Source organism: Photinus pyralis, unplaced genomic scaffold (assembly GCF_008802855.1).
Source record: "Photinus pyralis isolate 1611_PpyrPB1 unplaced genomic scaffold, Ppyr1.3 Ppyr1.4_LG2, whole genome shotgun sequence".
NCBI classification, from domain to species: Eukaryota; Metazoa; Arthropoda; class Insecta; order Coleoptera; family Lampyridae; genus Photinus; species Photinus pyralis.
The window spans coordinates 1496823-1513509 of NW_022170403.1; the positions used below are offsets into that span (position 1 = coordinate 1496823).

Here is a 16687-nt window from a genome sequence, read left to right on the forward strand (position 1 = left end):
AGACTCATAGAGTTGTGTAGATTCAGATTGCGACTACGATGAGGGAGGTCGTGGTTGCGCTTGCGAATCCCGCTATTGTCTGTTCTAGTGTTCTGTTCGGGGTTGTGTCAGAGGGTTTCTCTCTTCTGCTTCTTCAGCGTCCTAACTATATTCCTTCCGATACATTCCCAAACTCCCGCTTCCTGGTTGAAGAGGCTCTGAAAAGCTTGAGCAGCCCCAGGTATCGGAGGAATGAGACACGTTGACCTTTTACCTCTGGAATAGTATCTTATGCCATCGAGCAACATGTTCTTTTTTCCTTCTTCGTCTTTGTTTTGTGGGCTGTGCCCATTACTTCAAGTATACCTACTTTTTTATATATTTATTTCCCATTTTTCCATTTTTCACACTACTCTTGAGCTATAAAGCTCAATTCGCTTATTAAGATGGTTATTCTGAAAAAAATCACACAAAACAGATTTGTATCAAATAAAGTGTGATTTAATCAACAATTTCTATGTACAATATGCAATTTCATTATTGTTGTTCATTTTTCGAAAATATTGCCTCGAAATATCTACGTGACACTTATTTACTATTTCATTATCAAAAGATTATGAATACAAATGTAATATTTTTTGTATTAGGTATACGTGGATGAATTTTTACGTATCCTTATACATTTAAGACAAATGATACAGCCAAAAATACCAGGTGTGTTTATAAGTTCACTGTAAAATATACTTAGTAAGACCATTGTATTTATATTCGTTTATAAATACAATGGTAAGACGTATTGATACAGAAAAAATTACAAATTGATTATAAGATTATACCAATAAATCGTCAATTGTGAAGTAACACCAGTTTTCATAGAAATTGGCTTGGTTTTTAGATTTGACCCTTTACAGGCGTGTAATTTATACCAGTATCTGTGAAGTAGATAAATGTTCTTATTTAATCACATTTTTATTCTCACTAAAACTTCATTGCTTACCTACTGATTGTAGCATCGCCGTGAAGGCTGCCTGTAATTTTTCCTCGTCGTTTTCAAAAGATTGCTTGTATTTGACTATAATACGTACTTATGCCATTGTCTAACATTTTGTATTTTTTTAGGGCCCACCACAACCCGGACAGCCATTTAAATTCACCGTAGGAGAATCTTGCGATAGAATTAAAGAAGAGTTTAATTTCCTTCAAGCGCAGTATCACAAGTAAGTGTCCCCTAATTCTTACAAGAAAAATAAAGCCATATAAGTTAAAAGTTGACAAAAATTATCCATATGTATGTTTCAATGGTTTAACATGATTTTGCTAATTGGATTTATTGCCGAATTTTTGATAAAATAATGAGAAATACACCTGAAAATAAGCTATTCGTATATCATTAGATGAGAAAAAAATCTTTTGATTGGTGTCATTATAAACCCTCTAAGTTAACATGGGGAGCAACGATCTTCAAAAAACGTTTTACCCATGTTAATTGCCTATGTTCGGTTTTGGTATGTATTTCTTTTTTAACTTTTTTCCATCGACAGTATGCGGTAATTCAATTCATTGTAGTATAGTGTACAACAAATCTTGAAATGCGCAGTTACTACACGAGTATGACAGTTTAGCGCATCTATTCTAACAAAAATCAATTGACTTCGACTTTAATAAATGAGACAGTTGGCAGTAAATGTTTAACTCGACTGGACTAAATCTAAAGTAGGTACTTGAAAAAGTAAGGGAACCTATAAATTTTCACTTAGAACTTAGTGTGTTATGGTAATGTGACACAATAAATCAATCAATCAATTATGCAAACATTTTAAAAAGAAAATAAGATGAACACCGACTTGATGTAAAAGTAGGTGGTTAAACCATTTTCACGTATACGCTTCAACATAAATTTCTTGCCATTATTTAGGTACTTAAATGTTCTAACATACAACATGGCAAACTACAAGAACTGGCAAACAACAAGAAACGGCAAGACGATAACACAATAAAACGTTAATAGTTCATAAATACCTTCAATGTGTGTGCACCCGTAGGTATCGATGTGTTTCATGCGCTTCCTCGATTAATCGATGTAGAAACAAATTTGTGCCACCTCTTGCAGTCTGATATGGTGTATCTGCACGGACCGGCTACAGAATCTTGTGGAAATATTCAATTATCTTGTTTTCCTTGCAAATTAATGCTGTAGAAGTATTTGTCTACGGCATTTAGGAAAAAATGTGACCGTTAAGGTGGGTACGCTATATATCTGGGTGACTATTTGACAATGAAACAATGAAATTTTGGGGGCACTTAAAACAAATGCTGGTTATTCGAACAATCATGATCATATTTAGGGCACTTCCATAAGAATCGAGAATTCTTAGTATTTGTGAAGACCCTGTAAGTGATTGTGAAAAATCATTATGCTCATTCGAATAAGCAACAGTATTATATGTACCCGCAAATTTTTTATGTTTTACGTCTACTAGTCACTGAGATACAAAACGTTCAAGTACCCGGCTTAGTTATCAATTTTGTTAAAATACTAATATCTCGAAAATGGTCAAAGATGGTCATTGGTCATAGTTATTGTCTGCTAAACTAACCTTAATTTTCAAAGAGGAATTTAAATGTGGAATTGGGGGTTGTCATTTAAAATAAGGAAGTTGGTATCTACTTCCGGCATAACCGGAAGTGTTAGAACACTGCTACTATTTTAAAATGGTTGTGTGTGTACATTTTTATAAGAGTATCTTTTCTACTTTCCCATATAACGTTAGTTGTCCCCTTAAAAGAAAGGTCCTGCGCGCGAAACCTGATATTATGAATGTTGAGGACGTATTTTTGTATTCCTTTCGATTATTTTAGTTTATACATTTAAACCTAATAAAGTAATAACAGTCATTAAGTGTGTAACTTATTCGCATGTTAAAAAAGGACTAAAACGAACTTTTTGTTTTCAAAAAACCAACAATCCAACAAACTATGTAGGTTTTTGGCTATGCTCTTTCCAATTTTGTGATTTTCGAAAATCTTCTAATCTCCAGGAAATTTGTGGTATGTGAACATCAAAAAACTTAGTTCTTCAAAATTAAATAAAATTAATTTGCGTTTTTTTTTGTGTATCTAGGGGTAGGAATTTTCTAGAAAACTGGAAAGGGCATACCCAAAGGCCTTGGTAAAATCGCTAATGCTATCTTGCTATTTTTTGGGGACGTTGTTCCCAAACGAAACATTTTGGACTCTTTTTTTTTGTTAAATATGTTTGTTTTGTTTCGCTCTACCTCCTAATTTTTCCAACTTACTTCCTTTAGGTTCATCTACTTTCATAGCGTAGCTCAGATGAGTTTACGTTAGTAGCCCTTAACTATGGCTACAAGGGTCCTGGGTTCGAATCCCAGATCAGGGATGGCTATTCGTGATTGTAGAGTGAGCCTAGTGGGGAAAGTAGCTATCAGCCTAACATTCCGTCCACTATAACATAAAGTCAATACAATTTTAAAAAAATTTAAAAAAATTATCAAAACCTACTCGTGGGTAACACAACTGTAAATTAAGAGTAACAGGCAGATATAGACCATAGAAGCTATGAATTAGCGAAAACCCGAAGTTTTTAGGTGGCCCATCAGGGGCCGAGATCTCGATGGAACAGACAGACAGACGACGGAAAATCGATCACATTAAGCATTACCTCAAATTCGTTGTGTTACGCTAAAAATATCCAAAATCTGACAAACATCAACTATGCTTCCGCATTTAACTGTGGGCGCTGCTGTAGATTATGGGTCGTTTCATAGTAGTCATAATTTCTCCCGTAGTGGGATGATACCCTTGATGATAGGTTTCTCAACTTTCTTAACCCTAACAACCTTATTTTTCTAATTTATTTTTACTTTATAATATTTATTTCTTTTTCAGTTTAAAATTGGAGTGCGAGAAACTAGCCAGTGAAAAAATTGAAATACAGAGACATTACGTTATGGTAAGTACACTAATTCTTTGCCAAACTACTCACGGAAAGATCCCGCATGTTTTGCAACCAAAAAACAGTTTAGAAATGTTCACATGAATAAAAAAAATCTTCATCCCCATTGCTTTTTTAAGTACCTAAAATGGTGTATTCAAACCATAAAGTAAGAACATTATATGCGATGCACCTCCAGGGAATTTTGCAGTATGAGATTCATGAAGCTTTCGGACCTTGGTGTAGAGTCCACTGCAGTTATGATGATTTGCCAAACATTACATTTTGGTGATGGTGATTGAAAACACGCAATTTCACAAGAAAAAGTGTTTTATCAACGATTCATATTTTTATTTTTTTTTTATTAAAGCGAATTTTTAGACGAACATGATTAAATGCAATTAAAAGCAAGCACGACTGTGTAAAAAATGTTTTTATTCATATTATGTAGAGTATCACGCGCAAAAGGGTTTTTTGTTCATCTACTTCGGTACATTCGAGGGTACCTACATTTCATGTCCGTGTCTCACTTTCTCATTTTACGTTCGAGTTATATAAATTTCATAGTATAGCATTTCCATTATAATTAAAAACGTAACGAACGAATTTGCAATTATAATGAAGACCCCCCTGAAAATATGCTCTATGTAACTATCGTAAGTGTATGATTTCCATCAATTGAATGTAACAAGTTACATTTATGCAAAATATAAAGTTATTAGTTAAAAGCGAACTGGCGTGACTGAAAATATTAATATCCATAAATAAAGTAGTTACGGCAGTAGACTACGGAATACATCAAAATGATAAAATCTGAACAAAATTCTTCACTATATCAACGCTTTGATATAAAAACACGCGATACTTTATTCAAATTAGTTGTGCAAATGTTGAATCTTTAATATTGTAATCTTCCTGTACCCACGTAACGTACCGAAAATATTCACTTATCAAGATTAACTAACATGAGTTGGTTGGAAGTAGAAAGTAAAGGCAACTTTCCCTGTTATAATTTTTATAATACCAGTGATTAGTGTCAAAGGATAAGCAAAACATGACTCCTTCTTATGGTCATTATTTGTTCACACCATTGTCAAATTTCTGCTGTCGTGCAAAATGAAATGGTTACCTACCCTTCGTGATTATCACTTTGTTTTAATTTGTGATTGAAATCATCAGTATGAACCCCTGAAAGCACCGTACTTAGCTTTGCTTTAAATTTAATTATTGTCACCTATAAACTAATATACATTTAAAATTTCAGGGTATGAGCCCTTATTTAACACTTACACAGTTGACATCGGAAAACTTAAACGCGGTAAATTCATTCCAGCGACCTGTCTGTTGATAAATTCTCCTCCAGAAAATTTACTGAGAAATAAAAACACGAAGATGTTATTTACACCATTACTGTAGTACTCACCCTATACATGCCTAGTACTACCTGTTTTTAGCGCTGCTTGAACGCCGCCCATGCATTTCCAGATTAGTAGAAAAAAGGCTAAATCTGTGTGAAGTTTTTAAAGTGTTTATATCAGTAAATCCCGAAAGCTCCCAATTTCCGTCGAAATCCTTTTCGTACCCAAATAAAAGAATCCCAGGAGTACTTCAATGATTATTGATTTCTGCTGGTTTACGAAAAAAAGATTGTGCTAAATTACACATAATGGCCACTAGTCCAGTAAATCTAAATTGAACATGGGTAACCCAGGAATTTTGGGAACATTTATTCTTTTGTCCCTTGATCGAAAAGGCCCCGAAAGAAAACTAACCCTGAGTTACTCTCAAAGTTCACCGTTTTTCCGCCATTTTGAATCATATGTTTTACCAAACAGCAGTTTTGGCTGTTTCGGCGTGAAGTGGTCGATGACGTGGAAGCGTCGATACGTGTTCTCGGGGCTTCATTTGTGAGAAAACTTTGTCCTGCGTTATGATTAAAATTAAAATTAAAATTAAAATTAAAATTAAAATTAAAATTAAAATTTAAATTTAAATTTAAATTAAAATTAAAATTAAAATTAAAATTAAAATTAAAATTAAAATTCATACCTATGTAAAATACGTAAAATGAAAGGAAATCGTTGAGGAATATTACCTAGATAACCCAAATGATAAAATAAAAAAATGTTACCAAGGATGTTTCTGAATCTTTATTTTCTCACTTAAAATGTACTAAAAATAGACTCTTGTACCATTATATTGTTGTACGAGGGTGTTCGAAGCCTCAATGAAGCAAATATACAATTAAAAAAAATAGAATCTCAACGCGAACCGTAAACGCGGTGAAGCGCTTCAAACTCGCGCCGGAAATAACAAGGCAACTTCGAGTGTGGATTGGCGAGCCGGATATCATCGTATCAGGATGAGTTAGTTTAAAATACTCGAAATTGAGTTGGCTTCCCTTTTTATTTCGAGTACTTTCAACCTCAGACTCACCGTTTTTGAGCTACGATCAAAAAGATTATCGAGAAAACATTTTTACGAAGCTCTGTCGACTTTGAGCGTCAGTAACTTATTTCTGACGCATCGGACGGTGATTCCAAAGATCCCCGCTCGCCGTGCGATAAGTAGAACGCGAGATATGAGCGTTAAAAAAAATCTGATTTAAAATGTCGGAAAAACGGTGAACCTTGAGAGTGCGCAAACTAAGGGTGGAGGTTTTCTTTTGAGACCCTTTCGATCGAGGAACAAATGAAAAACTGTACCCAAAATTCATGGGTCCCGAACTAGATTTACTGGCCTACACGCTCACAGTATTTTTCGGCGACGCTGACATTTTCGTAGCGAATATTCCTTGAGAGAAAATTCTCTTAATTTAGCAGTAGATATTCTTATGAGCAAATCCCTGATGGACGGGTACTTCTCAGGGACTTTTTCCATCGGAGCTTTTTTGCTCATTACAACTACTTTCGAGAAAATCAGCTAGTCTTCTTCGCGTAAGCGGATTTTGTGTTCTGAATTGTCTTGGGCGTCACTTTGGATTCGATTACTTTGGGGTCGAAATTTTTTTTACATATGTACTTGAATTTTATTATTATCATATCCTTTTTAGTAACAGAATTTTCCGCTATGAATTTTATTAGGGGCTAAATCTCCTTTACACAAAAATTTAACAATAACGCCTGTTTTTATGATAAGTACCGTATAAAATAATGTTCTCATTGTGCAAAATAGAGGTGTGTGCGGTGTTGCTTTTACCTACCGCGTCATTTTATGACGGTAGGATTGAGTTGGTGCTGCTTTAACTCAAACCCGCCGCACAAACTTAGGGTTGGAAAAAAGGCTTGAGATCTTTCATTCCACAGCGGTCGATTCGTTTAGGATATATAATCTTCGGTATCGTTACCGTTACCATAGGATTGAGCGCCACCCAGCTTCTTTAAATAGTTTCCCTGCATAAAGCTGGGACGATACAAGGGAAATACAGTGAAATCAAATTACCAAAAGAAATACTGGTTTATTCAATATCAGAATAAAATATTCTCCAATTGAATAGCGTATCTCCACAGATATAAAAATACTCCCCAATGTTCAAAATGATTGATTAAACTTAACTCAAAAGTCTTTGCAAATTAAACGTCCAATTAACCCCCAATTCTACAATGATCGCATAAAAATTACAGGGCAGAATACACAAAGGTCTCCCAACACAATATGACAACGCTCAATAATTGTTTCGATAAAGAAAAAAAGTCATAAGAAAAAGAAAAATCTTATCTGTGGATAAATGTGCAGCCGAAAAGAACTCTCCACTTTACAACCATCACCTAAAACAAATAAAAAGAGAAATTAAATCCACGCATCTAACCTGCGTGACTCGGTGATTAAAGTAATGCTCACCTAAGGGGCTAACTATGATCTCTACTTGTATTCTACGATTCAATATAGAACACGTTAATTAACTCGTACTCTACTTCAGAAGGAAGACAATGTACACCAACTCTTGCTAACACAATCAAAACTCGATCATTCATCGATCGGGTAACACTAACGAATTGCAAACAAGCAATGACGTTAATAGTTACAATATGTATCCCTTTCAAGAGGTAGTTAACGATACGTTTTACAAAAAAACAGAAGAAAAGGAAGGCATCCCCTTGCTGGTTATATGTCTCGGTTAAATACTGTTGTCCAATATTCTTATCTAATCCCCAAGCATCTCGCCATTGAAATCGATGATGGCTTACAAGAGCATATAATTCTGGCGCTCTTTTGTCCCATATATCTTCTAACGTTCAAAATTCCATAAATGTGTACTGCACTTGAGTTGAGTCATGCAGACACTCTCTCTAATAATGTTTTTTGCCCATTAATTTTTAATTTTCTTTTTAGGGTAAATTCGTTAATGTATCTGCGCATGCGCGATTCTGCCCTTTTATGTCTAAGAATATGTGTACCAAATTTGGTACCAATCGGTTCAGCCGTTTAGCCGGAAATGAGAGTACAGACGGACCGACATCATGGAGATTTTGTTTGATTCAGATTCCTGGTACTTTAAAAGATGTAGTTCCGTCAAAAAAAGTTGGGTTCAATTTTTACCCCAATACAATACCTCCCTTACTAACGTGCTGGTGGTAAAAATCATTGCTCCATCAACAAAACTATGTAAAATTTGATCATTCCTATGGCAACCTTAACTCAGAATTGAATTTAACTTACAATACCTCGCAAACTAATTGAGCAATAAATACTGCTTTCATTACAATTCCATACATGCGTAGTGTTTTCAATTTTAAATGTGTGTGATTAGAATTTAGTTACTACTGTTGGAATTCGTGTTGCGTTTGTTAATTTTCAAAAATTCTAACAGCGAAGCGTATATCCTTGGAATAAATAATCTACAACATAAATCAGAATAGGAGTGATTGGAGCGAATGGAATGTTCATTATACAGGGTGCCCTACATATGCAATAATGAGCTTGTCCATATTGAATTAAATTGTATGGTAAGACTTCGGTAACAAATGCATTATTCTCTAACTATTCGAATTGTGAAATGTACGGCACGTTTATCTGGCATTAAATATGAATGTTCGTCAACCAACAATTTACTTTGGAAAAAGCGCTTCAAAACTGACCAATATGTATTTTTATCTAAAGAAACGACAGTCAAATTTAAATGCAACATTTCTTTATGTTTACAAATTTTTATTCTTAAGTTCCCTTGGGGGTAATCGCATATATCATTTCGTTAACAAAAGAAATGTTTTTATGCCGCCCCTTGCGAGTATGTGCATAAAGCCTCGAACTTTACAACTTCTGCTGTGTATACAATTTCTCATCATCTAAACTTCAAGTGGACATCTTAATACACCTAACCCTTAATGACTACAGCGAGTTATAGTTTGGTATAAGGGGAGACTTTAATGGAAATGATGTATGTGTCCTCGTAGTTCCCCCTTTTACTCATAAACGCTTCCCTGCTCTGGAAGCGAACCCTAAATTACGCATCGCTATTGTATAACCTTTGTGCAGGTGTTGGCGATATTACCTTCGATGTGTGAATGCGATGTTTATTGCATGATATTTGGCTGAAAACCTTCACTTCACCTTATTCATTCCTCACTTTTATCTTTTAATATCTTAAGGGGTTTATAATTATACGAATTGCGACCGTAATAGACCGAATAATAATAAACCGGGGCAATTATTAATAGGTGGATATAAATGCAGGTAAGGGCAGATAATATCTACTACGCCTTTTAGATCCTGCTGTACGCGATCACGTATTTAATAATGAGGTTTCCACACCGTCTTTTAAATAATGCATGGCATTTAATGGACACGGGTTTTATATTATTCAAACGGCATTTCAATATTAATGTTAATGACCTGTGATACCAAACTTGGCATTTTAATAGTTATATACTTTTATTTATTCACGTTGTTGGCCAATTATTTATAATCGATCCATTGAAAGCATGAACGTGTTCCACTTCGTGTCATTTTTATACAACGCCTGAATTGAATATTCTTTCTTTTTCAGTACTACGAAATGTCGTACGGACTCAACGTTGAAATGCACAAACAGGTAAGCGCTTTTTTTCTCTTTATTTTCACTACCTACACATAACACAGCTACAACATACATTTTCAAAATAAAAGCTACCATAAAAATATAATGCCTAATTAAATCACACCTCCCCTAGTCAGTCACGAATGTCGAGTTTAATGTACACGTTGCCTGCACCCTTGCGTAAATATACCTATCATGTATAGTGGTCACGCAAGGCAATTAACGCACCCTTACTTCATATCTCCCCTAATCAAACAGTATGCTGCGCCTCCACCCTCTATTTACATCCTGATCTAAGCGTGCCCTCACGTCCCCAGCTTCATTTCAAATTCAGATTATTTCATATCCAGAGGGTGATGTCTGATTCACTTTATAAGCATACTTAGACAGGGTGAACAATTTACGGGGGTTTAGGGTTCAGCGGCGCTAATGTATTAAAATTTATTCGTCAATGCTAAATTTCCGACATATTTGTACTTTCCACGAAGATCGTCGAGATTTGAACGCGATTGGATGAAAAAGGAATTATTCTTGACAGATATATTAAAAGATTCTATTTCTACATTGAAGGGGTTTCGGCGGTAGCAATTTCAGGAACCTTTTATTGAAGTGAATTGGGTTGAAGGGTTTGCAGAATTGCGTGCACATGTCAGTTTGTGGCATTTCACCCTCGTAGTTTCATTGTTTGCGACGGAGTGGCGTTTGGTATTGTATTGCCTAATGTGGACACTTTTTCTAGTCATAAGATCAATTTGAATTCCGCCGTCAACATAGCGAATGCGATTTTTAACAGCTTATAGTGAATTAATTTCCGCCAATAACACAATCAAATCAACTGTATAAATGTAATTAGGTACGCATACCTTATTGCCTAAACTCAAGCCGCTTTCAAACGCGTATAGGATTAAGTTATTTGTGTAGCTGTGGGTAGGTATATCGATAATGTATCTAATTAACCTCTATTTGGAAGACACGTGCAATAATCGTGACGATGCGGTCACATTTCCCTTACTTGTGGAAAACCACTGGTTCACGTAAAACCATGAGTTCACGTGTTAGCACGCATTTGAAAAACTAATGATCAAAAATATCAAAGCCTTCATTCTAAGTAAAGGTTATAACAAGTCTCTGAAGTATAGAACAACGCATTTTAGTTATATCTAAGTTATTAGTTAATTTAGTTTAATTTAACAGTGAAACAACAATCTATAGAGATGACCAGAATTAAAATTGCTTTTCCATTTATCTAATTTTAAGAATATGGAGGGAAGGGGTAATAAGGGCTCTGGAAAACGCATAAATAAGTTTGAAAGAACTATGGAAAACTATTAGAAAAGGAAAACTATGAGTGACATCATTTCAGTGTTTTCTATAGATTTATTTCTGTTTTCCAGAGTCTCTTAGGTGTTTTAATAATAATAATAATAATATTTATTCATGTTTTATACACGTGTGCATGTACATTCGTCAAAATCAACAATAGAATTTACATAAATCAACTAGATAGACACTTCATACGATTAAAATTATAAGTCAACGAGAACAAACAAAATTACACTTTAGGAACTCTTCATACGAGTAGAACGCTTTATCATTGAGGAACTTTTTAATTTTATTTTTGAAATCTCTAGGAGTTAGTATTTTAATTGTATTCCTCTAGTCCAATTGTTCAAGTAATCTAAGCCCTTCCCAGATCTAGTAGACTCAGTTCTGGAAAAAACTGCTTTCGAGAGGAAAGTCTTTGGAAGAAGGGTGCACAATTTTGGAAGCTCTAGAATATCTGGTAATGCGTTACAAATGTATACAATCAAGTGTGAGACTTCGAAAAGTATATTGACTTCCTAGTGCTATCGGTTGTAAGTTCCTTAAAAGTTTTCCAAGACATTCCTAGACCTAGACCCTTCATTGATGTTTTTAACCTAAGACCATCGGTTGGTAAAATTGTCTTTGCGCCATTGTAATTATTAGGTTGATTATCACAAGTTACTTATTACATCGATTTCAAAAATTTTATATACCCTTGGCAACAAGGAGCTTTTAGAGGAGCACATTGATATAATAAAAAGAGATGAGTGGTTGTGATGTACAATTTTAAAGTTCATTAGCCTACAAGTAATTTCGTAAAATACTTTTTAAAATTTTTCGAGAGTGTTCTAGGATTTTCGTGCCGTGTATCAAAGAAAACGGTTCCTTTTATATCCCCCAGATCAAAAATCCCTGATTTAACAACCCAGGGTTCTTGAATGGGCAATGTTCTGCTTTGTTACGAGAAGGCATCTGCCTAAAGTAACAGCAGCCGCCCTAGAGTGTTGCAGGTTTATGTGTCTAAAATTCTCTTTCATATGTAGAGAATTACCTTGTTGCTAAGCATGCACTGACCACAGGTTTCCTTGGCAACCTGAACGGTGATGCTTCTCTTGATATTTGCAGTTGCCTCTGTAGCAGCTGCTGATGTTCTACTGAAGTACTCCACACCTCAGGTTCGGCAGGGTTACTAACCCTTACCTTTAGAGAGGAAAACCCATAACTGAGCCTTCTCCCCTGCCGAAAACTATCCCTCAGGTCTATGTGGAAGAGACACCAGCTGCCTACCTTTGCCCAAGAATTTTAAACCCCCAAGCGTCGCTTGATCGCCATAAGGTCGTCAGGTTCCCCCGGAACCCAGATGACCTCCTCGCGGAGCCTAGGAAGGCGGTCAACCTGCACTACCTTTAGGTGTGCAGCCTCCCACGATCCACAATTGGGGGAGGTTGCTAATTACCTCCTTCAACCACTTAAGGGAATGGTTGTTCTCGCACGATATTCTAAGGATCCTGCCGGAGTGGCTCCCCTGAACATGGGTGTTAGTGTAGCGCCTTTTTGGGCGCTGGTCATATCCGCTTGGTTAGCCGTTAGCCTACTCAGAGTGTTATTGGTATTGACTTTCCTTTGCTTGTAGCTACTATTGCGTGGTGCTCCAGTCTTACTGACACCCGCCTTTGGTTGGGACTGTGGTCCACTCTTCTTCGTCGGCGTTGAGTCATCTGACCTCTACATTTTTTCTCTCCGCCTACCCGTGTCTGCCTGGCCGGAGTTAGTTCTAGGGGCCTGCCTCTGGGTCAGGGTTGGGTTACGGGAGATGGATGGTTTGGAGATGGCTGTTGGAGTAGATTGACCCATTTGGGCCAGCCATGCCTTCTTTCTCCATTTCTGCTCAGCGCCGGAGATGAGCTTGAGTTGGTGTATTGTCGAGGCTCGAGACCTGTAACACAGGTTAACGGATTTCCTAGGACGCACCCTCTAGTTTATTGTTTTTGTGAGTCTCCATGTCAGAACTACTGCCCTACAGATGCCAGTCGGCGGTCTGACCCGCAGTCCTAAGTAAAATTCTGTCCAAACTAGTGTGTTATCGCCACTTCAGGTAACTTAACTACCGTTCATCCGCTATTACGGGTCGCCTCCCCCGCCACAAACACGAAGGTATTGTTATTAGTCTGGATTCTCATTGGTGGTCGTCATACGCTTGATCTAGCGTTACACGTCCCCTTAATAATCACTGCACCACTCAAACCCCGCAACCGCGTCAGGATCCAATACTGCGGGGTATCATGTAGGGGCTTTGCAATGCAAAAGTACGGAACCAAAAATTAGCTGTGGCCGTTACAGAAAGTAAAACTAAAATACAATCAGTCACAATATATTAATAAAAATGGTCCTTGACAAGAAGTTATCTTGGAAACTACATATTGAATATATGTTAAACTTGCAATAAAGGACTAAATTTCATGAAATCTATCTCCAAAACCTGGTGGGGAGCAGATGTCGCCAGCTCTTTATTATTTTATCGATCTTACATTAGACCAATCATAGATTATGGATGCATACTTTATGGGTCGGCAAGTAAACACCTGTTGAATAAAATTAAAATTTTTGTAAGCACTGTTCTGAGTGAGAATTTGTTTAGGTGCAATGAAATCCACCCCTATCACACCACTGTATGTAGAGGCCCTCGAACCACAACTAGATTTAAGAAGAGAATATCTAAGCTCGAAATTTCTTATTAAAATTCAATGCCAAAACCCTACATAGTACAATAGTATTTGTTACCTTAATGAACAAGATTTATCAAACAAATTTTGGGTACATAAGAACTCTCCACCGCTTTGCTCGGCTTTTCGTTCTATTAATGAGGAAGGTATTTCGGTAAACTACACAAATACCTGGGAAGTGGGAGATTTCTCCTTTTTCAAAAATGTTAACGTTACTGAACCCAATTATTCTGAAAACCCTAAAATAAGCCAAAACATTTTAAAATCCATTCTAGAAAATTGGCCTGTATCTATTACCATATATACAGACGGATCCAAAGACGAGTTAGAGACTGGCTGTGCTTTCTATATCCCGACTTCACAGACGGAGAAATCTTTTCAGCTCTCTAGTAACATTTCCATTTTTAGCGCAGAGGCAATAGCTATATATGAATGATTGAAATATTTTCAAACCCTAGATGAAAGGTCAGATGTCATAGCATCCGACTCTCTATCTGTGCTAAATAGCGTACAAAGTCTCCTTTGTAATAACTCTAATGAGTACATATTCCAAATAAAAAGAATGATAAATGAATTATTTAATGTGAAGAAAGAAATACACTTCTTATGGGTTAAAGCCCATATAGGACTTAAAGATAACGAACATGTAGATCAACTAGCAAAAAAAGCTATTACGCAAGGTTCCAAAACGGACTATAAACTTTGTATTCCCGATGTTTACGTATACTTAAAAAAGAAAAATAAGGAGAGCTGTAAAAGTTCTTGGAATAACTTCCGTGCCACTTCCAGTACGTAATATTCCATAATAAAACCTGATGTCCCAAACGAGTACTGATTCAAAAATATACAGGTTCCCCGGAAGTATATAACGACTATTATTAGAATGAGGTTTGGGCATGCGTGCTACCCATCAGCCCACTTACACAAAATACATGTCCTGGATTCTAGTCTGTGTCAACTTTGTAGAGAAACAAGTGATCTAAACCATATCTTTTTTAACTGTACAAAATATAGACAACAATCCGAAAACTTAATCGATAAATTAATTAAAGAAAATCTCTTCCCTCCTCATAATATATGCTCCTTATTAGCGCTAAATAGAAAATGTGTTTATAAATGCTTGTTTGAATTTATTTGTGAAACGAAAGTATTCCTGTGAGTTCCCTTAGTCTTGTACCTCTGTTACTATCCTACTTGTGGTAAGCCTTACCGTGGCCTGTTCTTGTTTGTAACAAAAAAATGTCTTGATGAGTCCCTTGACGAGAATCGTGTGATCTCGTTCATTATCCTTTTTCTCCAATTAAATTAATCCATACATATTGAAGCTGGCTAAATATGCTTTGCATCAAGCTATAAAAAAAACGTGTTTTCACGGCGAAGCTGTCATCATCAACGAACAAAGTTTCTTTTTAACATTGGAAATGTTTAGTTTCGTAGGTGTATGGGTATAAAGTTACGAGTTTCGTTCAAGCAGAACGGTGTCGCATCTAGTAATGATTGTACCGTACTTGAACGTGATCGGTAGGTGAAAGAAAAGTCGCGGATACTGCCGATACGGTACTTACTTAATAGTGGTCAATTGTTTTGTTCTCGTACATCTCTGTTGATGGTATTACGAATATGTTACGACGTTCCGTTACTATTCAGGAGAGTTACGATTGAATAAGGGTTATTTGTGTTTTACATATGCCGTTATACGGTTATTTATTTATTTATGATCTCTCTGTTGTTCTAGGCCCTCAACAGGCTTATGTCCAATTAAAGAGTGGCCCGCATAATGCTTATTAGAGATGCCCTTGCGGAAGGTCTTAAATTGTTTTATACTACTCTGGTATTTATCATACCAATTAGGAAAACTGCAGGAAAACCTAATTCGGAGTATCCGGCAGAATACTCGAAACTGATCTAAGGAAATTCCCATCTCTGCCACAGATGAAAAATTCACCTCAACTCAGGTTCGAACACCCGACCTCCCGGCTATGTATCCCAACGATCTACCACTGAGCCACACATTTCCGTCTCCGATGGTTGCACGGATTGCAAAATCTGTGAATTTTTATTCTCCTTCATAGCACGATGTACCATGTACACGGAGGTACGAAACTCTGATCTTAAGCGAAATTTCGAAATTAACGAATTCGTAAAACTGTATTTAGGGAACAGTGAGACAAGATCGAGTGCGACTAAGTCTCAATGTGAGGTAAAATCTTGTTGGCCACAGCCCACATTTAAATAGCATTAAGGATAACCATACAGCCAATACAACTACGTTACTTGAGAATCCAACAATTCGCAAATCATCACAAGGCATTGTAATGAGTCGCAGACTGTGCGTACCATTTTGGTGTTTGGAAAAGCCAAAAGGTGTTACAACTTCCTTCCGTTGGAGGTGAATGTTACTATTTCTTGACGGTGACTTACCGTGGACATAAAGGAATACAATTTTCCTCTATGTTGTGGAGCATTGTTATGTAGTCATCATTGATTGTATTTAGTTAAATTTATTGTGTAATTCGGTGTAAACAGTATTACTAGAGTAAATAGTAAAATTGGAGATCGCTAGTTTTGCCGTGAGTCAGTAGATTAATCAAAATGTCGTGTAGTGTTACAGTGTCTCCAATTACGTATGGTTGCTTAATCAGGTGTAAATGGGTATTACGATCAAACACACACAGAAACCTTACGTTTCAGCGATTTGTATCATGCCGA

General features: G+C 36.3%; 1 protein-coding gene across 1 annotated transcript in view; it reads left to right on the plus strand.

Annotated features, from left to right (window-relative positions):
* The first annotated feature begins 1099 nt into the window (after positions 1 to 1099).
* LOC116164904 (transducin-like enhancer protein 3-B) overlaps positions 1100 to 16687 on the plus strand; it is a 32298-nt gene continuing 16710 nt past the window's right edge. Inside the window, exons 1-3 of the mRNA XM_031479151.1 lie at positions 1100 to 1196; positions 3889 to 3952; positions 9921 to 9965. Of these exons, the coding sequence (XP_031335011.1) occupies positions 3950 to 3952; positions 9921 to 9965 (48 nt within the window). The 5' untranslated portion in view covers positions 1100 to 1196; positions 3889 to 3949. The remainder of the gene's footprint in view (positions 1197 to 3888; positions 3953 to 9920; positions 9966 to 16687) is intronic.